At 48.5% G+C, this 21,598-nt stretch overlaps 1 protein-coding gene across 1 annotated transcript in view; it reads right to left on the bottom strand.

The window, feature by feature from the left end:
* The window catches only part of AFG3L2 (AFG3 like matrix AAA peptidase subunit 2), a 33,601-nt gene extending 12,409 nt beyond the window's left edge, over positions 1-21,192 (bottom strand). The window contains exons 1-12 of the mRNA XM_055128318.1: positions 21,034-21,192; positions 17,791-17,890; positions 16,033-16,110; positions 13,408-13,511; positions 13,108-13,260; positions 12,556-12,630; positions 9,987-10,111; positions 6,677-6,950; positions 4,649-4,786; positions 3,246-3,399; positions 1,005-1,112; positions 783-908 (exon numbers count right to left, since the gene is read on the bottom strand). Coding sequence (XP_054984293.1) covers positions 783-908; positions 1,005-1,112; positions 3,246-3,399; positions 4,649-4,786; positions 6,677-6,950; positions 9,987-10,111; positions 12,556-12,630; positions 13,108-13,260; positions 13,408-13,511; positions 16,033-16,110; positions 17,791-17,890; positions 21,034-21,150 — 1,552 coding nt within the window. The 5' untranslated portion in view covers positions 21,151-21,192. The remainder of the gene's footprint in view (positions 1-782; positions 909-1,004; positions 1,113-3,245; positions 3,400-4,648; positions 4,787-6,676; positions 6,951-9,986; positions 10,112-12,555; positions 12,631-13,107; positions 13,261-13,407; positions 13,512-16,032; positions 16,111-17,790; positions 17,891-21,033) is intronic.
* Positions 21,193-21,598: the final 406 nt, after the last annotated feature.

Below are 21,598 nucleotides of genomic sequence, written 5' to 3' on the forward strand. Positions count from 1 at the left end.
TAAGCTACAACATATGTACACAATCAATAAACCAGCACTGAAATGCCCAAGGACAGTAAGTAAGAACTGCAGAAAATCAGGCACTCGCCGGGCCATTTGAGCTGTGGGCCTTCTTCCCTGATCACAGAGCTGTGGACAGGGTGTCTGACGTTTGTCACTCCCCTTCTCCCAGCGGAGCTGCTACAGCACACAGGTGGTACCGGGGGACCGTGCAGTGGCAGGGGTGGAACAAAGGGCTCTGCGTGCAAACCAGGGACCCAGTCCTTAGTCATTTCCCCAGCCCCAAATGATCCTTTTATTTCCCCAAATTTGATTGTGGAAAAAGCGAGACAGGAACTGACAGAAAATGGCCAGATTTTACATGTAAAAATTCTGGGAAAAGCACACAAAAGAGACTCAACATCACCAATCACTCAGCACCCGAGGCTGACAGTAACAGGGCAGGCAGGGATGTGCAGAGACTGGAACCCTCACAGTCACCTTGGAGACCAGTTTGGCAGTACTTCAAAGAGCAACAGAGAGAGGCCTAAGCGGGTGGAGCATCTGCCCTGCAGGCCGCCGGTCTGGGTACGATTCCCAGCGCCACTTGTGGTCCCCTGAGCCCCTTCAGGCGTGAAGCCTGAACAGAGACAGGAGTAAGCCCTAAGCACTGCTGGGCCAAAAGGGCAAAACTATGCAATCAGGATCCCTCATGCCAGAGAGAAATAAATGGAGCTAGTACCTGAAATTTGCCACTGTTTTAAGGAACTTAAAAACAGGAGAGCTGGTGACATGTGACTCACCTGAAAATCCAGGAGTTAAGGACGCAAGTTTTCTGGCGAGTTTCTCCTTTTCCAGGGCACTGTCCAATTTTAGTGGTCTGAGATGAACTTTGAAAATAGAGGCTCTCCCCTTTATGTCTGGTGGTCCTAGAAAAGTCAATTTTAAGAAGGGAGAAAAAAATCAGTCAAACAGTTCAAGCTTTCCTCAGGGGAACTACACTGAGCCCAGGGAAACTGTCTCACCAATGAAGATCTGCCTATCGAAGCGCCCCGGCCTCATCAGTGCAGGGTCTAGGATGTCTGGCCGGTTGGTGCCCGCTAGGATGACGACGTTTGTTGTTGTATTGAAACCTGAAAAGATAATGACAAAGCGATCATAATCAAGTAACAGGAGACAGCAAGCAAGAGTGCTTCTGCGACAAATGTCAAGAACAGGGTCTGGAGTGGCAGGACAGCAGGGAGGGCCGCTTGCCGTGCACATGGCTGACCCAGCTTCGACCACAGTGTCAGGAGTAAGCCCTGAGCAATGCCAGACACGGCCCATGATCACAACCCCCCAAAAAAGGACGACAGGAACGTGGTCTGGCCAGATCAGGGGCTTCGAAGGCATGAGAAGCAAGGGCCGACTCCAGCACCACACAAAAATATTGTTTGCTTTCAATTTACATCTGATGCTTCTGGTGGGAAGGGGCTGGCCACACCAGCCCTGCCCAGGGCTGACTCTGGCTCTGTGCGCAGGGATCCCTCCTGAGGGGCTCCGGGGACCACGTACAGTGCCAAAGAGCAAACCGGGGTCAGCCCTGCGCACGGCCAGCGGCAACTGCTGTAACCGTGAGCTACCTCTCCAGCGCCCACCTGGTGCATTTTTGTTTGTTTGTTTGTTTTAATTTTGACATTCCAGTCTTTAACTTTTTTTTTTAATTTTTAAAATTTTTTCATTAGTGAGTCACCATGAGGGTACAGTAACAGATTCACACATTTTCATACTTGTGTTTGCCTCATACAATGTTGGAGCACCCCTCCCTCCACCAGTTGTCCATTCTCCACCACCAGTGAACCCAGTATCCCTCCCACCTCCCAATCCCACACCTGGTCCATTTTTAAGATAGAAACTTTCACAATTTTCCCTTTAGTCATTAATTAGGACCTTAATTACCCTAACCATAGTTAGGCACATCTTGCATTACAGATTTTTACTTTATTACAGTGTCTAGATACTGCCCTTTTGGGGGGAGGTTGGGGGAGATAGGAAGAGTTTGGGCCATACTCATCGGTAGGGATCAGGGAACCATACGGAGTGATGGGGACTGAAAACTGTGCAAGGCAAGTGTCCTACCCTCTGTACTATCTCTCTGGCCCCTCTTTTTCTGTTGTTGTTTTGGGGCCATACCTGGTGATGCTCAGGACTTACTCCTGGCTGTGCCCTTAGGAACCACACCTGGCGGTGCTTAGGGGACCATGCGGGATGCTGGGAGGGGGCCGGGTCAGCCATGTGCAAGCCATGTGCCTTACCTGCTGTACTATCTCTCTTCAACGCCCCCACCTGTCAAAACTGGAGTCTGTCAAGCCCTGCGCCTAACAACATTCCAAGAGCAAATCTATCAGTACTCTCCCAGCGACAGGCGCTCAGCTCACGTCTGTCGTGAGTAACTATGGTATTGCTCCTCAGACACAGCATCACTGCAGTTCACACTACACATAACAGAAGCACGTTTTGTAAGCACCAGGAAAGCATCCAGGTTTTTTCACTGAAGTATCTGGAATGAAACCTACTCTATCTCATAGTAAGCCACAGATAAGGTAAAACCTTCAGGAGACAATTTCCCAAAGACCACTGACTTCAATTTCACTAGAAATTCAGAACATTTTCAAGGCCAGAGCCATAGTACAAGGGGTAGGGCTCTTGCCTTGCACGTGGTGCACCCGGGATCAATGCCCAGCATCTCATAAGGTCCCCTGAGCACTGCCAGGAGTAACTCTTTAAATCAGAGCCAGGAATTATACTTGAGCACAACACACACACACACACACACACACACACACACACACACACACGAAAAAGCAAAGAAATTCAGAGCATTTTCAGTTTACAACATGTCTTAATATCAGACTAATTTTTCAAAAGAGGTTTCTAAATATTCTGGGTGACAGGAAAAACTACTCATCGCATATTTGAAGACAGGTATTGACATCCTCCATCTTCAATCTCTTTTTCCAGTCTCAATTTGCTGTCTAAATTGGACCTTTGTTGGACATCAATGCCAAGTGTGACAGAGCCTCCCTCCCCACCCAGGACCCTGACAGACAGGCCCTGGCTTTCCACTTGTACTAGTGTAAAGTCTTAAAACAGGGTTGTTCCAAAGAACGCTTTTGGGGGCGGAGGGAGGTGGGTGTTTATTCAGTACCTGCACAAGAATGCTCACTGGGGCTCATTTCAAACAATGAGACACTACGGTTTAAACTACCAAAGACGTGAGTGCTCACCGTCCATCTCCACGAGCAGCTGGTTGAGCGTGTTCTCCTGCTCACTCTGACCCCCAAAGTTGCCTCTTCCTCGCTTTCTCCCCACGGCGTCGATCTCATCAATGAAGAGAATGCAAGGGGCATTCTTCCGGGCAAGGGAAAACAAGTCTCGGACCTGGATAAAATGATACCCACTTGAGTCGCCTGAAAATTAAATGTTATTTGTCCTCTGAATACAAGTCAAGTACTATCTCTTAGGAAGATGACTTTTTAAAGGAACACACACACACACACACACACACACCATTTATTCTGCCACACCCAGGGTTCTCAGGGCCGACTCCTGGCTCTGCTCGGGGGTCACTCCTGGCAGGTGTCAGGAGGCCATACAGGGTGCCAGGGATCGAGTCCAGCCCAACCATGAGCTAGGCAAACACCCCACCTGCTGTACATTCTTTCTGGCCCTAATATATATGTGTGTGTGTTTGTATATATGTATTTTTAAATGTCAAGAAATACTACATAATTTGGCCCTAAAAAACCAGTCATACCGTAGGACTATAAATTGTATCAGTTTAAATATTCACACTAGTGTGTGAGTCAGAATTCATGTCTGAGACAGCTAACATACTAACAGATTTAGACAACACTTACACCAGCAAAGGCAATGCCCACCCTCCCCCCGCCCGCCAATTAAAGCCCCCAGTGACTGCCCCGGAGAGGAGCCTGGTTCCCTACCCTCAGCCCCATGGCAGCAGCAGTTGCTACGGTCACTGTATGCTTGTCTAAGTCACCATTCCACGTGGGCCCATGGAGCAGCAGCCAGACCCAGCACCACGGTAGCTATGACTTGAGCATCTCATCCTCTGGAGCGTCAGCACGCTCAGGTTCCACTATGGTCTCACCCTCCTCCCTAAACGCTTACCTCAATCTCTTGCCTGAGCTGAAATCTGGCCAACCCTGTAAAGCTCTAAACTAAAGGGGATTTCAGAGCTCCCTGTCCCACCTCCCACAGAAACAGGGCCCCCCTAACACATGATTACCAGAGCCAACACAATTCTGGCTTTTTTTTTGCTTTTTGGGTCACACCTGGCGATGCACAGGGGTTACTCCTGGCTCTGCACTCAAGAATTACCCCTGGCGGTGCTCAGGGGACCATATGGGATGCTGGGATTTGAACCCGGGTCGGCCGCGTGCAAGGCAAACGCCCTACCCGCTGTGCTATCTCTCCAGCCCCAACTCTGGCTATTTTTATCTTTGGGTTTTGAGTTACACCCAGCAGTGCTCAGGGAGAATCCTGGTCCTGCACTCGGGGGTGCGGGCAGTGGGCAGCCCCTTCTTTGTTCTGATACAACAGTTCAAAGTGGTGACGGGGAAGAGGGGAACGGACAAGGCTGTGCCTTAGAAGAGAATAAAACACTTACCCTAGCTGGCCCGACACCAACAAACATCTCCAAGAACTCAGAGCCACTGACGGTGATGAAGGGGACGTTGGCTTCTCCAGCGGTGGCCTTCGCGAGCAGCGTCTTCCCAGTGCCTGGAGGGCCAGTGAGAATGGCGCCCTGCCGACACAAAGCACAGTAAATCTGACTCAATTTCAGAAAGGCAAACCTGTGCGTCCACAAATATTTTACAGTATGAATCTTCCTTTACATCTTACTGCTATTTAGTAAATATCTCTTAAATACCTCTTAAAATGTTTCAAGTGTAGTAGAACATTTTTGTATAACAAGAGTAAAAAACAGGGGTTAGAGCGATAGCACAGCGGGTAGGGCGTTTGCCTTGCACGCGGCCAACCCGGGTTCGAATCCCAGCATCCCATATGGTCCCCTGAGCACCGCCAGGGGTAATTCCTGAGTGCAGAGCCAGGAGTAACCCCTGTGCATCTCCAGGTGTGACCCAAAAAGCAAAAAAAAAAAAAAAAAAAAAAAAAAAAAAAAAAAAAAAGAGTAAAAAACAAAAGGATTACCAGACTTTTAAATTCATACAATTCCACTAGGATATATCTTAAGTACTTTTCTCATTTATTTTTACTGTTGCTTTTCTGAGACCTTTCCCCACAAATATACAATAGGTAACTTATACCAGGGAATCTATTAATAAAACAGCCTAAGTTTATGTCAACAACTCAAAGAGGCATAAAAACATGACACAACTTATGCTCTCCTTATTTTCTTCCCCCTGAAGTTTCACAAATGAAATAAAAATGTAATAACTAGGGGCTGGAACAATAGCACAGCGGGTAGGGCATTTGCCTTGCATGCGGCTGACCCGGGTTCGATTCCCAGCATCCCATGTGGTCCCCTGAGCACCACCAGGAGCTAACTCATGAGTGCATGAGCCAGGAGTAACCCCTGTGCATCGCCAGGTGTGACCCAAAAGGCCAAAATAAAAAAGTAGTAACTAATAATAAACTTAGTGAAAAGGATAACGTGCTTGCTCAAATACTTTTGGTATACAAATGAGGTAAAAGCAACATAAATTAAAAATTACAAAATATGGACTTTATCTATAGAGCTGTACATAAAAATGAAGGAAACGATTCCTGGATGAAGGGTGCCACTACAGCGGCTCTATGGGTGGGCTCCTAAAGCATCAGGCATTTCTGCTTCATTCGCTTCATGAATGAGATGTGTGGAAAGTTCAGTATGGCTGGTCCACTTCCAGCAGTGGACGGGATTTTTACTGGGATGGCATGAGGATAAGGAATGGTGTACCATCTCTCTCTCCCCTGAAACCTAGCACAAGAAACTTCCATGCTACTCCCAGTCCCTTCATTCCTGTTGTAGGGTGGGACAACTGGGTGGCAGGAGGGTGTGACAGCTCCTGAGAGATGGGGAATTTACCTCCAACTGCAGGAAGGAGGCAGGTAAACTGGGAAGAGGCATCCGAAAGAACACAAGCCTCTTCAGAAACAGGGCTGGAGCAACAGCACAGCGGGCAAGGCGCTTGCCTTGCATGCAGCTGGCCCAAGTTGAATCCCCAGCATCCCACGGGGTCCCCCAAGCACCGCCAGGAGTGATCCCTGAGCACAGAGCCAGGAGTAAGCCCTGAGCACCACTGGGTGTGACCCCAAAACTAAAACCAAAACCAGGAGCATACACACCAGGTACACACAGAACACACATCTCCCCTTACTCGGAACTGACCCAACAGACGAGTTCATCAGAGAGTAAGAGGCGAAGATACAGAAAGGAGAGGGGAGAAAAGATCATTTGATTGCAACCAAATTTCATAAAATGCAGTTCCAGAGACACCGTCAACAGACTTCAGTTACTGTGCTGAAGATGATCTTCCAAAATGCCCACTTAGGGTGTTTGAGCATTGTATAACTGAGACTTAAACCTGAAAGCTTTGTAACTTTCCACATGATGATTCAATAAAAGAATTAATAATAAATAAATAAATCTCAAGATATTCCCACCTAAAAAAAAAAATAAATGCCCACTTACCTTGGGGATCTTGGCTCCAAGGTCTTGATACTGCTTTGGGTTTTTCAAGAAATTCACAAATTCCATTATCTCGAGCTTGGCCTCTTCACAGCCAGCCACGTCTTTGAACTTCACATCTATCTCGTCCTTTAGGACCTTGGCAGTAGTTTCTCCAACGCTGAAGAGCCCCCCCATGCCCCGGCCTGATCGCCCAATCCCAGCTGGCCCTCGTCGGATGGTGTAGAGTAAGAAGGCGATGATGAGCACCGTGGGCAACATGCTCAGGAGAAACGAACTACAGGGAGGGAAGCACACACAACGTCAAAGGGGTCTGAAGACTGGCCGCTATACCGACTTATTCCAAAATTCTGCAAGATTATGACTTTTGGATAACTGCTTGGGATATACATGCATAATTTCTATTTTTTTTAAACCCTTGATATTCTAACATTTTATTCAAAGGCCCAAAGAGAATCTTTGCATGTATCGCTGAAAGAGAAACCTATTCTAAACATGTCCATATCAACTAACAATAGCCAACAATAACCTCTGTTTGTGGACAGAATAGGGTTCACTACTTACTGTATGAGTCTCAGAAATTTCTTTCAAATTAAATTTTAACATAATTCTGGTATTAGCCTAAGTAGATATCGACTTACTCTGAAGGAATGTTCCCAAAGCTTAAGTTCAGAAGTTTCATGCACAGGTGCTAGAGACAGTCCATGGGTTAAGGCACCTGCCTGACATGCGGCCAACCCACTTCATTCCCAGCACCTGAACACCACTAGAAGTGACTCCTGAGCAGAGTCAAGAATAAGTCCCCATAGGGGCGGGAGTGGTAGCACAGCGGGTAGGGCATTTGCCTTGCACGTGGCCGATCAGGGTTCAATTTCCAGCTTCCCATATGGCCTCCCGAGCACCGCCAGGAGTAATTCCCGAGTGCATGAACCAGGAGTAATCCCTGTGCATCGCCAGGTGTGACCCAAAAAGCAAAAAGAAGAATAAGCCCCTGGGGCTGGAGTGGTAGTACAGAGGGTAGGACACCTGTTTTCCATGCGGCTGACCTGGGTTGGATCCCCGTACCACATATGGCCCCTCCACCCCTCCAAGCCCTACCAGGAGTGATCCCTGAGCAGAGTCAGGAATAAGCCCTGAGCACAGCCAGGTGTGGCCCAAAAGTAAAATGAGGGGAAAAAAAGTCCTGAGGACACAGCAGGTACAACAGGTACAACAAGGTCTAACAGGTGGGGCTGGAGCAACAGCACAGTGGGTAGGGCGTTTGCCTTGCAGGCGGTCGACCTGGGTTTAATTTCCAGCATCCCATATGGTCCCCTGAGCACCGCCAGGAGTAATTCCTGAGTGCAGAGCCAGGAATAACCCCTGTGCATTGCCGGGTGTGACCCAAAAAGAAAAAAAAAAAAAAACAAGTCTAACAGGTAGGGTGGCTGGGGAGATATTACAGTAGATAGAGGATACTTGAACAAGCTCCAACAAACAACAAAAAATATCGAGTTCTGAGCACTGCCTAGTGTGATCCCCACAGCCTAAAACACATACACATATATACAAACATACAATGCAACTTTCTGTAATGTTTCTATAACCTACAAAGTTAAAGTTATGTTTCTATAACCTACAAAGGTTTTGACTCAGGGTCAAAAGCTATATCATACATAATTTTATCACAATGGCTATATACACTTAAATACTGTAGCAAGACTGCAGACCAGCACAAATAGAGTAAGGAAGACACTATGTAATTTTCTTTTGAATTTGGGCTACACCAGCTGTGCTCAGGGCTTACCCCTGCTCTGAACTCAGGGGTCACTCCTGGCAGGGGCTGGGGACGACATGTGGTGCCAGGATAGAATCTGGGTTGGCTGTATGCAAGGCAATGAATAACTCTTATTATCAACTATTTTTCTACTCTTTTTATAGACAGTAAAATTAAGATATACTTTGGTAACAAAGCTCCAATGTTAAAATCAGTAAGCATAAGAAGATTTATTTGGAGACTGGAGACAGCGCAGCAGGGAGGGTGCTTGTCTCGCATGTGGCCAGCCCAGGTTCAATCCCCAACACCCTGTATGATCACCCAAGCCCCACCAGGAGTGATCCCTGAGCTTAGAGCCAGGAATAAGCCCTGGGCACCACTGGCATGGCATCAAAAACAAAAACAGTAATTTATTTCTTTCACCCTAGAACTAACAAAAAACTACAACAGGCATAGCTCTGCACTTAATGCAAATAAATAACTGAGAGATTTGTTGATGTCAAGTTTAAATACAATTTCAAATATAACCTGTTGTTCAAATTAATAGGCCACTCTTAAAGACTCAGATTTGCAAGTGACCTTGTTAAATAAAGATACATGAATGGCAGCCACAGAAGAGCAGGTGGGGTTCTTGCCTCGCATGCAGTCACCCTGGTTCAAGCTCCAGTACCACATATGGCCCAATCCAGCCAGGAGCTATCCCTGAACCTAGTGTCAGGAGTAAGCCCAGACACTGCTGGGTGCAGCTCAAAAACAACAAAAGAATAAGAATAAAAAAGATAAATATCCCTAAGGAAAGAAGCAAGACTGCAGAGAGAAAAATACTACTCGATGTCCTGAAAAACTGTGAAACAGAAACGGTAATTAAAAGATGTAACAACATACAACATTCTTTCAGGACAAAGGGAATCAAGGATAAAATCAGGACTACTAAAAACCAGTGAAAGGAATGTTAATACCCCAACGCATTGCTTGTTCAAGCTAACTAGACTGCAGAAAATAATCAGTCCACAACAAAAACTAGAAAATTACTTATGGGAGGAAACTCACTTTTCCTCTCCCCTCCAGGTTCTTGGCTGAACCACCTCCTCCAACAGGAGAAAAGGCCAACATAGGTAGGCTCAAGGGTTCTCAAGATATGAAAAAAGAATCAGCCAAGGCAGGTGCCTTTGTGAACTTTCTCTGCAGTGTTGGGATTAATCCCAGGGTCTCACATACAAACCAAGTTTGCTTAGTCAGTCTTCAGCTCAGCACCCTATCTCTGGCTGTAAGAATGTCTCTCTAAGCCTCCTCCTCCACCCCCAGGGAGGTACTTTTTCACTTGGGTCACCATGTCCTTATATGTCTGCTCAGGTAACAATCCAAAATAATCAATATGCCAAAAATCCTGATCTGGGCATATCTGAGTCTTCCCTGGACCCCAATATTAGTGTGGTTTGAAAAAAACCCTGCTCAACTGAGAGGCCTGCTGGAGGCTGTAAGGTGCAACTGCCCCCTAGTGAGGAACACAGGGTGAGCTGAGTTCGGGGCGCCGACTTCCTCATGCCGTGCTCTTACCCATCACTTTCAGCAATGTAGACAACGGGGACCCGGTTCTCCCCTTCAATGCCCAATTCCTGCTGCAAAGTTTCCAGATTTCGCTCAAAGGTGTCCACGCTGCCAATATTAAACCAGACATATTGCTATCAAAACAGAAAAACAAAATATTCTAAGAATGAAGATGAAACAATGAATTTGTTGTTTTAATAATTTTGTTTTTCTCAAAAATAACGGTTTAAAACAAACAGTAAAAGACTGGTTTTAGTGATATGGTGATATAAAATTTCATCCTGCAACACATTTGGCATTATTTGGTAAGTAAGCATTTTTTTAGGAAGATTTTTCACCTAGATTATACAAACTCAAAAGAATTAAATACCACTTTAAAAAAGGTAATCTCTCACAATGGAGACGTTACTGGTACCCGCTCGAGCAAATCTTTTTCATAAATAACTACGTGGCTTTTCACATCCCAGGTACATGTCAGGTGCCAGTCTCAAACTACAGGTGAATGCCAGGGAGCACCTAGGTCACCCTGGTGGTGCTTGGGTGCCCCCAAGGCCACACCAGTGACTCCTAAAGACATGTGGCACACAGGATAGAACCCAGGTCGAGCACATGTCTAACACTGCACTAACTTCCAGTCCCCCGTGATTCCCATTTTAAAGACTAAAACACTGGCAATGGACCAGACTGACCAGGTTTGATCCCCAACACTCTGCTGAGCCCGGTGAGAGTAAACCCTCAGCACAGAGTCCCAAGTGCCACTGGGTGTGGGCCAAAAGCAAACAAACAAAAATACTGGCCACACTGAGGCCTAAAGGAGAGCTGACATGGGTTCACTCCCCACCCAGGAGTAAGCCCTCAGCACAGCCAGGTCTCCCACAAGAAAAAATGTTTACTATCTTTTAAGATCTCATAAACATCTTTAAAACCACCTACAAAATCCTGAAAACATGGACCATTTTGTTGTTGTTTTTTTTCTTTTCGGGCCACACTTGGTGATGCACAGGGGTTCATATGGGATGCTGGGAATCGAACCTGGGTGGGTCGCATGCAAGGCAAATGCCCTACCCACTGTGCTATCACTCCAGCCCAAACATGGACCATTTTGAAATATACAACCTTAACTGTTAAGGAGAAACAAAAAATAAGGTGATGGACATTGGTGGTAGGAAATGCACACCGGTGAAGGGTTGGGTGTTGGAACATTGTACAACTGAAACCCAATCATAAACAAATTTGTAACTGTGATTCAATAAAATGAAAATTAAAAAGAAATAAAAATTATACTAAACACGAGGTATTTGGTAAAACTAAAATCTAACTGTAAAAATAAAGCGATGGACCAGAGTACAGGGGTTAAGGTGTCTGCCTTGCTCACAGCCAACCTCAGGTGTATCCCTGGTCCCAGACAGGGTCTCCCAGAGCACTGCCAGGAATAATCTCTGAGCGCAGAGCCAGGTACAGGCCCTGAGCACCTCTGGTTGTGGCTCAAAACCCGTTTACAAAACAAACAATCAAAAACATAAAGCTATAATGAACTGGTTCAAATTTCAACATGTAAATGCTCATGCATACCAACACAGGAAAACACTATCCCCTCACATGTAGAATGACCCCCTTGCAGGAAGCTTTCCATCATAAGGCAGAGAGAAGGGGGCGGGGGTGGGAAGGAAGGAATTAAACAATTAAAGTAACTTTCCCAAGACTGAAATAACAGACCCCTATGACTCTAGTGAGAGTATATTTTCTGATACGTTCTCAAACAAGAGGCGGTCACCATGAATCCTAGTTTTCCTCAAATGCTGCCCATGGTCAAATAAGTCCTGAGGAAGGGTGAAGCCTGGGAAAGAGAACCGTCCTGGGACCAGCGCCTAGGGAGAGACTGGGGGGCAAGGGGTCCACATGCAGCCCAGCTGGGTGGGGGGAGGCGGAGAGCACCTGAAAGCCTCAACAGCCACGTAGTTCCCAGGGGATGCTGAGCAGGGCTCCAATGACTGCGCAGGAAAGAAGCAATTATTTTCAAAATAGGAAAAAGAAAGGGAAATGGGTAAAATCTGTCACAGAGCTGGATGGAAAGAAAGGGGCTGGTGTGAGCCTTAAACTGATGAGAAAAGCCATTTTAAGGGCTGGAGCGATAGCACAGCGGGGAGGGTGTTTGCCTTGCACACGGCCGACCCGGGTTCGATCCCCGGCATCCCATATGGTCCCCTGAGCACCACCAGGAGTGATTCCTGAGTGCATGAGCCAGGAGTAGCCCCTGAGCATCGCCGGGTGTGACCCCCCAAAAAAAAGCCATCTCAAGACAAGAAGCCATTCAGACACAAACACTTTTCCTAAGCAAATTACCGCTCTCCACACCGGACACTGGGATCTCACTCCACTCACTGTTTCCTAAATGTACAGCCAAAGGATTACTGAATCAGAACAAGAGCCACCAACTCCTCCTATAACAAACACAGGTCAGTCTCCTCACTCCACTGCCGTTTTGGTCCCCCGTGGAGAGAGTTACGGCAGGTCAGCTTCCAGCAGGGAAAGCTACGGGACAGTGAATTCATCAGTATCAGTTCACAAACTCACTTACCCCATCCACAGGGGTTTTTCCTGGCGTGAAAGTCACACGAACAAAACGCTTGTTGACAACTTCCAGTCTGTCCACCTGAAATTATAAAGTGAAACATGAAAACATCAATTCACAGAAAACTCTTGAGCTGTTCTGAAAAATTAATTTAAACATACACAAAGAACACCAAGGCACATACAGGTACTCTAGATGCCTGCCTCTCCCGCATCCCACACACCTGGTCTCTGACAAAACATGGGGCTGGAGGAACTTGACAGTGGGTAGGACACTTGCCTTGAATGCGGCCACCCTGAGTTCGGCCTCAAACATGGTCAACCTGACACTCCACAGGGTCCCCTGAGCCTACCAAGAGTGATCTCTGAGCACAGAGGCAGGAAGTAGCCCTGAACACCACCAGGTATGGCCGGCCCTTCCCCCCAAATCCAATATGAAAATAGTGACTTAACATGAACAAGTGTGGCTGATTTATTAACTGTGTCTCACTTTGTTAATAGAAACTACTAAAATTGACCTCTGGACCACTGCAGCTACCAATTCCATACAAATACTTACGACGCCTTTAGAAAGATAGTTATTGACAAAGTCCTTCCACGTGATTTCTCTCCCAGAGCTCCTGAACAGGAAGTAAAACATGACTCCGCCCCAAAAGAGAGCAGTCCAGAGAAAGTACATCCTGAATTCCTTGTCATCCCATGGAAAGTCACCCTGGCAACAAAGGAAACAGTCGTGAAGAACGAAATGTCGCAATATGACCTATGCTACACCAGACACAAATCCCTCCCAACACCATTAATGCCTCCCATTTTTTCCTGGGACCACCCCAGAGCCTCAAAATACAGTTTAGGATCGAACCTTCTGGAACCTGGACCACCAGTGAGAATCATCTTTCTTGCCACCTCGTTTTCCACCACCCCCAGCTCCTCCAGAAGGGCGTGAGGTACCGGATGGCTTTGATTCTGTTCATAAGCAAAAAACATATAGCAACATAGCAGGATTTTATATCTCGCAATAAAGTTTTCATCAATATGTTCTAATAAAGACTCACTGCAGAATACATTAGAGTACCTGATGAGCAGATGACAGTAATACAGTTATCGTTCAGAGACGTGCCAGTGCTTTACATACACGTCCCATGAAATCTCTGCAACAATCCAGCAAATATACTAATATTGTCCCATTTTACACAGAAGATGCAAATATTGTAGTTGAATAACTTGCTATTAAACAATAGTTATACCTTTCTGACTTAATCGCCGCCATACTTCTGGCCTGACTCCACTGTCTCAGGACGGACCTCACCAAGATATAATCTGCTGAAAATTTTGGTAAACAGGTTTTGTGACTGAACTCTCGGGGGTCGAGATGGGCTACTTCCCCCCATCTCCTTGTACTTCGGAAGTCTCGGCAGTCACATCCACACCTAAACCTGCCACCCAACTGAAAAGCTACTCTTTTCATACTGTCCAGATACAAATACTGAATGCCTTGAACAAAGACCATGACCTCTTAGCACCTGTATTGCAAACCATGATGCATAAAAGGAAAAGGAGAGAGAGAACAAGAAGGAAAGCGCCTCCCACAGAGGGAGGCTGCGGGTAGGGGTGGGGGGTGGGGGATAGTGGTGGGAAAACGGAGGACACTGGTTCATGCCCAGCTTAATCAGCTTAATCAATGGCTGAATAAATAGCGCACCTACATTAAAACAACAACAAAAACGAATTATCTTCTGTAAGGGGGCCAAGAGAACAAGTGCTTGCCTAACCTGCAGCCAATCCAAGTTCAAATCCCAATTCAATCCCCAGCACCAATTGAGGACCCCCAAGTACTGCCAGGGGTCACTCCTGAGCACAGACAAAGTGAGGAACATCCCCTAAACACCATCAAGGGTGATCAGAACTCCCCTACAAAGATTTCTTCTGTAGGACAGACATGATTTTGGTAAGTGACTTAGAAAGAAAACCTCATCCATGTGGAGTTAGTTTTTAGGAATTTTAAGTGAAGGGCTGAAGAGAGTTCAGTGGGTAAGGCGCTTGCCCCCAGCCCTGCCAGGAATAACTAACTCCTGAGCATCACTGGGTGTGGCCCCAAAACCAAACCAAAAGAGAGCGAGAGCAAGTGAGCGAGTGAGCGAGAGCGAGAGAGACTCCGTAGGGTGAATTATGTTCCCTCTCCCTAATTCTGATGCTGGAGCTTCCGGTGATCTTAATGGGTGACGGGTCTTTACAGAGAAGTCATGAGGGCATGCGGGTAGGTCCTAACAGTATGATTATACTGTGTACACATAAACATATTTGATGTATTTCCGCATCAGGGGGTAAAATTTGGATACAGACACGTGTAGGAAAAGACAGCACCATAAGGAGAGAGGGCAGGAGACCGCTATCTTCAGGCCAGCAGAGCCCGCAAGAGCTGCCTCCATCACAAACATCACTGCTGACACCGGCCAGCCCGCCGGGGTCTCTGGCGGACAGCATCCACGGCCGAGACTGTCTGGCAGGCCATGAACCAAGCAGCCTCTAACATCGATCCTCTGCTACCCTCTCGCACACCCACTGTCACGGTACTGTCTTCAACTCCTGAGAAGCCACTTCCACCAGGCGCGAGTGACCCCAGCAAACATCAGCCTCTGGGGCCACACATGGCCGGCTGACCTCCCGCTACGCTCCACCCAGAGCGGTGGGGCTAGGAAAACCACACATTTCTCAGGAGTTCCGGAGCACTCCATACTCACTCCTCACACTCACTCTCAGGGGACGAAGGAACAGACACAAAATGACATAAAGGTGAACTATTACTGTCTGCCCCAAGCCACGCCTGAAAGCCAAGAGCCACAACCCGAGGCAGCGCTGGGGAGTTATATTCTCGGGGTCCATTTAGACACCTTGGCCCTTCTCCACACGGCTTTTCTTTAATTCCTCGGGCATATATGTATCTCTCCAGCTAGATCCTACTTCACTTTAAACAAGTGCTGTATTAAATTTCCCCCACGCCTCCCTAAAATAGAAAGAATGCCATGTGAATACCAACAAGTGAAAGCACTGTGCTAAGGGCCGCCACACTTGAGAACAGGGGACAGGGCAGTCAGCCCATCCCCCACTCCAGCCACAAGTCCTGTTCTGAGAAACCCTCTCTGAATCCCCAAGATAAGGCTCGGACGAGCAACTCGGCACGCCATGCCATGAAATATGCCGAGCCACCAGGGCACAGACTGCTGAAGCTGGTCACAATGGGCCAGGTGATGTGTCAACTCTGCTTTAGTTAATATCAGTTAATGTCTACATGATGACCTTAATTCAATTTGGAAAATGAAAGGCAAATATAAGAAAAAACTTAAGAAGGAACGAAACAAGACTTGAAGAATCAAAAACTTGTACCCTATGTTTTCAAAACTGACTTTGTACACTTCCTTGTACAGTGAAAAGTACCACCAACAGAAAACAGGGGAAAACAATAAACTCATAATTTTTTTAAAGGTACCTTTTTTCTCTCCCGAAACTTCTTTAGGTTCGCTAGGCTTTTTCCCATTTTTCCCATTAGGAAAATATTTTTCAAATCCTGTTTTAAAAAAGAAATAAAAGAAAACATTAAAATTAAAATTCATCAGGATTTGGGGCTGGATAGTACAGCAGGCAGGGCACTTGCTCTGCAAGCAGCCAACTCAAGCTTGATCCCTGGCACCCCATATGATCCCCTCAGCCCCGCCAGGAGTTATCCCTGAGGACAGAGACAGAACTACCACCAGATGTGGCCCCCAAACCAAAAATGAATACATAAATAAAATCCACCAGGATTTCTGTGTTCTTAGTTTTCAAAAAGCTTGAGACAGGGGCTGGAGCGATGGTTCAGGAGGCAGGACACTTGCCACCCACTAAGGTCCCCCTGCAACCTGCCAGGAGAGATCCCGACTGTAGTGCCTGGAGTAAACCCTGAGAACCACTGACTGTGGTTCCCCAAAACAAACAAACAAACAAACAAACAAAAAAACCCAAAAAAGTTGCTGGCAACTCACTGAAAAGCATAAGCTAAGTATCTTATACAGGAATGAGTCAAAGTTCTAATGTACAAACAGAGTTCACAAATCTGTGCAGTTGAAGAAAAAGTTTCATTTGCATGCCAACTTCATGACGTATAAGTGTTTTACATGAAGGTGACAAACTTCCATGTAATCACACAAAAGTTGGAGGTAGATGGTTACTGTCTCATCCAGGGCAACCCGGAGCGGGGCAGCAAGCCCCCACACCAGCCCCAATAGAGCACCGGCAGCTGCCAGAGCTCAAGCACCACCATGCTCATGGCCGACTTCCAGATACTTGGACTAGCCTCATCCATGAGGCAATCTTTGAAAAAATCCCAGGCATGTGGGACTTGTGACCAAATCTCCAGGCTCGCATGGAGTCAGGAATGGGCCACCTCCCCCCCATCTCCCTGTGCTTCCCGTACCCTGGCAGCCATGCCCATGAACTGTCTCTGCCGCCATATAAGCTCATTAAGGTCACAATCCAGAGACTCACAAATAAATCTCTCAGAAGAAAGCAACACAAGAGCAACATACCCACTGAAATGCCTCTGGACCCCAAAATTGCCATCTAGTTAAAAAATTTAAGGGCTGGAGCGATAATACAGCAGGTAGGGCATTTGCCTTGCATGCGGCCGACCCGGGTTCGATTCCCAGCATCCCATATGGTCCCCTGAGCACCGCCAGGGGTAATTCCTGAGTGCAGAGCCAGGAGTAACCCCTGTGCATCACCAGGTGTGACACAAAAAGCAAAAATAATAATAATAATAATTAACGTCAGCTGTATTTAAAATTTTAGAATTTCTGGAGCGACATCTCATACTCTACACCACTGATGTATCAAGACAAGGGCTTGCTGGCTCCAGGGTACAAACAACAATCTTCACACACTTTCCCCTAAGGAAACTTTTCTGGTTCATTTTTAATGGATTAGTACTAATAAATAATACAAAATAAATTATTTAGGTCCTGCTTTGGGGGTCAGGGTGTAAACATTCAAATTATGGTGGTGTAATGGTGGTGGAACTGGTATTAGCATATTAAATGTAAAGGTAAAAAGTTATTGTAAAGAAAAATCTGGAGGTAGAGGATGGGTTAGAAGAGATACAATTAAAAGACAGCTTGAAACAACACCTACCACCTTGGTTCTATGTAACCACCTATGAGGGAATATCTTTCCTAACAAGAATGTACAGTATCAGTCTTTCTGAAAGGTTTACCTTTTGGAGGTCTAGAACAGAATCTTCGGTAAACAGCAATTACATCTGTCAAAAGAGAGTTTCTGCTAGTTGTTGCTTGAGTTGTAGCATATCGATACAGCTGCAACATATAAAAAAAGAAAGAAATATATTAAAATAAAGAATCTATTTTTTTTAAGCTTTTTGGGTCACACCCAGCAATGCTCAGGGGTTACTCCTGGCAGTGCTTGGGGGACCATATGGGATGCTGGGAATCGAACCCAGGTCGGCCGTGTGCAAGGCAAATGTCCTACCCGCTGTGCTCCAGTCCCAAGATAAAGAATCTTAAAAAGGGCCAGAGCAAGAGTACTGTGGAACACCTGCCTTGAATGCAGCCGACCCAGGGTTGGGTTCAATTCCTGGCTTCCCGTGTGGTTGCCCCAAGCAACAGCAGGAATGATCCCAGACATCCCATATGGCGCACTGAACATAACCAGGAGTGATTTCTGAGCACAGAGCCAGGGTAACACCTGAGCACCGATGGGTATGGCCCCAAAACAAAACATAAAAAAATAACGTTCAAGAAGCTTCATATCCTAATACCACAAAGTGAATGTTACTCCTTTAGGAATGACCCTATCAAGAAAGAATTAGAACCAGAAGACATAATGCATAATCCAGGAACAAGAATACTTCAAATTACACATAAAAAAGAATTACAGAATAGACCCTGAGCATTGTGGCATTGTTTATTTTGTAATGGGAAAATCTGCTGTTTCCTGCTGACTCGTTTACAGGGTCTTAATACTAGACAATAATTTCCCTGAGTGATAAAATGACGTTGCCTTTAAATACTAAAATTATTTCAAAGGTAAGAAAATTGGGGCCAGAAAGATACTGGCGCTTGTCTCACACGTGGCCAACCCAAATGGGTCCTCCATATCCAATTATGGTCCCCCAAGGCCCACCAGGAGTGAACCCTGAGCACAGAGCCAAGAGGAAGCCCTGAGCATCACCAGGTGTGGCAAAACACAAAAAAGGAAGAAGAGATCCTGCTTTATACCACCATGCAGTCTTAATCATCAGGTACAGAACTGGCCACACAGCATACACCACACAAACATTTGCCAATAAGTCCCCTGTAGATTCGACTTTCAAATCACATTGACCTGGAAGACCTGCGGCAGAAATCCTTGTGACTACTTTCAACAGTGGAGCTGTTTCCTTAAAAAAAAAAAAAAAAACCAAAAAAAAAAAAAAACCATCCAGGGCTGGAGGGATAGCACAGCAGGTAGGGCATTTGCCTTGCATGCGGCCCACCTGGGTTTGATTTCTCCTTTCCTCTCAGAGAGCTCGGCAAGCTACCTGTGGTGTATTGAATATACCAAAAACAGCAACAACAAGTCTTACAATGTAGACATTACTGGAGGGCGCTGGAGCAAATCTATGAACAATGGGACAACAGTGCTACAGTGTGACAGTGCAATATAGTGAACTAGCCTTTATGTTTGACAGTATGAACACTTTAGACTGCTTTACCATCCACCTTCTTTTTTATTTTTGCTTTTTTTGGTTTTGGTTACAACCAGTGAAGCACAGGGGTTACTCCTGGCAGTGCTCAGGGGACCCTATGGGATGCTGGAATCGAACCTGGATCGGCCGAGTGCAAGGCAAACGCCCTACCCACTGTGCTATTACTCCAGCCCCCCATCCACCTTCTTCTTGACATCTCACATGTCCATTCATTTCTCCCCTGGAACCTAAATGTCTCTGATTTCCTTTTCCCTTTTCAGCTAGGTTTTGTGGCCTCTCTAACTAGCAGCAGCAGCAGCACACACCTAAAAGGAAATCTGTGACATCAGATTTCGCCCAGATCTTCAGAGCAGGACCAGGGAATGTATGTCACAGATCTGCAACAAATCAGCTGGCTCTGGGAGCACAAAGGACTTCCTTACACCTTGGCACCGATGATTCACAGTCACACTTTAGGTAATATCCCTGACATAAAAGCAAACTCGTCACAAGGAACATCACTATCTGCACAGTCTATGTCTGAGTCCAATACTCATTGCCGGGCAAAAGGAGAGAGAGTAGGGCAAGGCGAAATAGAAAAAGGGATGCAATGCAAGAAACAGAATAAGGCTTAGACCAAGACTGGCGGGGGGCTTCCAAGAAGGGGAAAATCGCAAACTCGTTCTTGGGGCAGGAGGCAGAACAGCATGCAGGGGGCCTGCGCCCCAATTCCCCCAAGCACCTGCAGGGGCACAATCACGTCCTCTAGTGCTTGCAGCTGGGCAGAGACTTCCTGCGGAGCCCAGGGTCTCCTGGGCAGGGCCTGGTGCGACCCAAGTGGTGACGGCAGGCAGACACTAGTTCCTCCCTTCCGGGGGGAGAAGCGGCACCCCCTCCAAGGACGAGGGGCTAATAAACGGCCGGGCCAGATTCCCGGGACTGACCCCGGGATCCAAGCCGTCGAGCAATCTTGATCTCGCCTCTGGGTAAACTAGCTGCAAGGCTGGATCCTAAGGGGCTTGGAACCAGAAACTCCAAGAGGTCGGAGCGACCCTCCGGCCCGGCCTTGCACGAGGCCGATCCGCGTCCGATCCCGGCATCCCCACCTATGGCTCCCTGAGCACTGCCAGGGGAGAGCCCTGAGCTCAAAGTCTTGAGCCTCGACGGGCGTAGCTCAAAAAAGAAACCGAACTAGGGGGTCCGACACCGGTTTGCCACGGTTCTAGAAGACCCCCAGTCCTCGCGGGGCGGGCCGGGGCGGGGCGGGGCCCCGACGTGTGCCGGCCGCTTCCGAGAGAGCCTGGCGCCGAGGTCAGGGCCCAGGTCCCCGCTCTCAGGAGGGGCGTCACTCCCGACCAGCGCGGACACGGCAACAGCCCCACCCAACAAACGGGGGCCCGGCGACCGGGCGGGACCCACAGCCGGCCCCCCGGTGCCCCCGGCCCCGCCCCACACCCGACACACGCACGCACACGCGCCCGCGCATCACGCGCGCTCGATTCCCCAAAGTCACGAAGAGGAGGCGGCCTCAGTCGCCCCATCCGCGAAAGGGGTTCGGCCCGAACCACGTTCCCCCCCCCCCACCGGGCCCATTTGGGAGTTCCTGCCGCACGCAGCTCCGGCCCCGGCAGACGCGCGGCCGGACCCGACCCGCCGGGCGCGCCGGGCGCAGCGGGCGGCGCGCGCGGGCCCCGCGGCCCGGCCCGAGCGCGGCGGGCGCCGGGGCCGGTGACCTTGACGCCCGGAAGCGGCGGCGCGGGCGCCGGGACTCACCGTGCGGAGGCAGGGCCGCCAGTGCGGGCCCGCGCCGCCGCCGGGCACGAGCAGCGGGGGCAGGCGGCGGGGCCGGCAGCCGGCGCGGCCCCACAGCAGCAGGCAGCGGTGCGCCATGGCGGCCGGCGCGGCCCTCCCGGGCGCTGCGCAGGCGCGAAGGGCGCGGGCGGCGGGCGCGGGCGGCGCAGCGAGGCAGCGGCGCGACCGGCTCGCGGCTCCGGCCAGGCCACGCTCCGGACGCGCGCGGCCCCCTCACGCCCCGCCCCGGCCCGGCGCGCTGAGCTCAGCCGTAGGGGCGGGCCCCGGGACCCCGCGCCGCCGCTCCCGCTCCCACTCCGCGGCGCCCCCTCCCGGCCGGGACCCGCGCGGCGTCTCGGGCGCGCTTCTTCCGTGGAGGGCAGGCGAGGGCGGTGGGCGGGGCCAGCGGGGCGGAAGGGCGACCGGAGGGAGGTGGGCCTATGGGGTGGAAGTGCGAGGCCTGTGGGCGGGGCCTGTGGAGGGGAGGGGCGTTGTGGGCGGGGCGTTGGCAGGAAGGCTGGACCAACCCTTAGAGGCGCCGCCTACG

This window comes from Sorex araneus, chromosome 2 (genome assembly GCF_027595985.1).
Source record: "Sorex araneus isolate mSorAra2 chromosome 2, mSorAra2.pri, whole genome shotgun sequence".
NCBI classification, from domain to species: domain Eukaryota; kingdom Metazoa; phylum Chordata; class Mammalia; order Eulipotyphla; family Soricidae; genus Sorex; species Sorex araneus.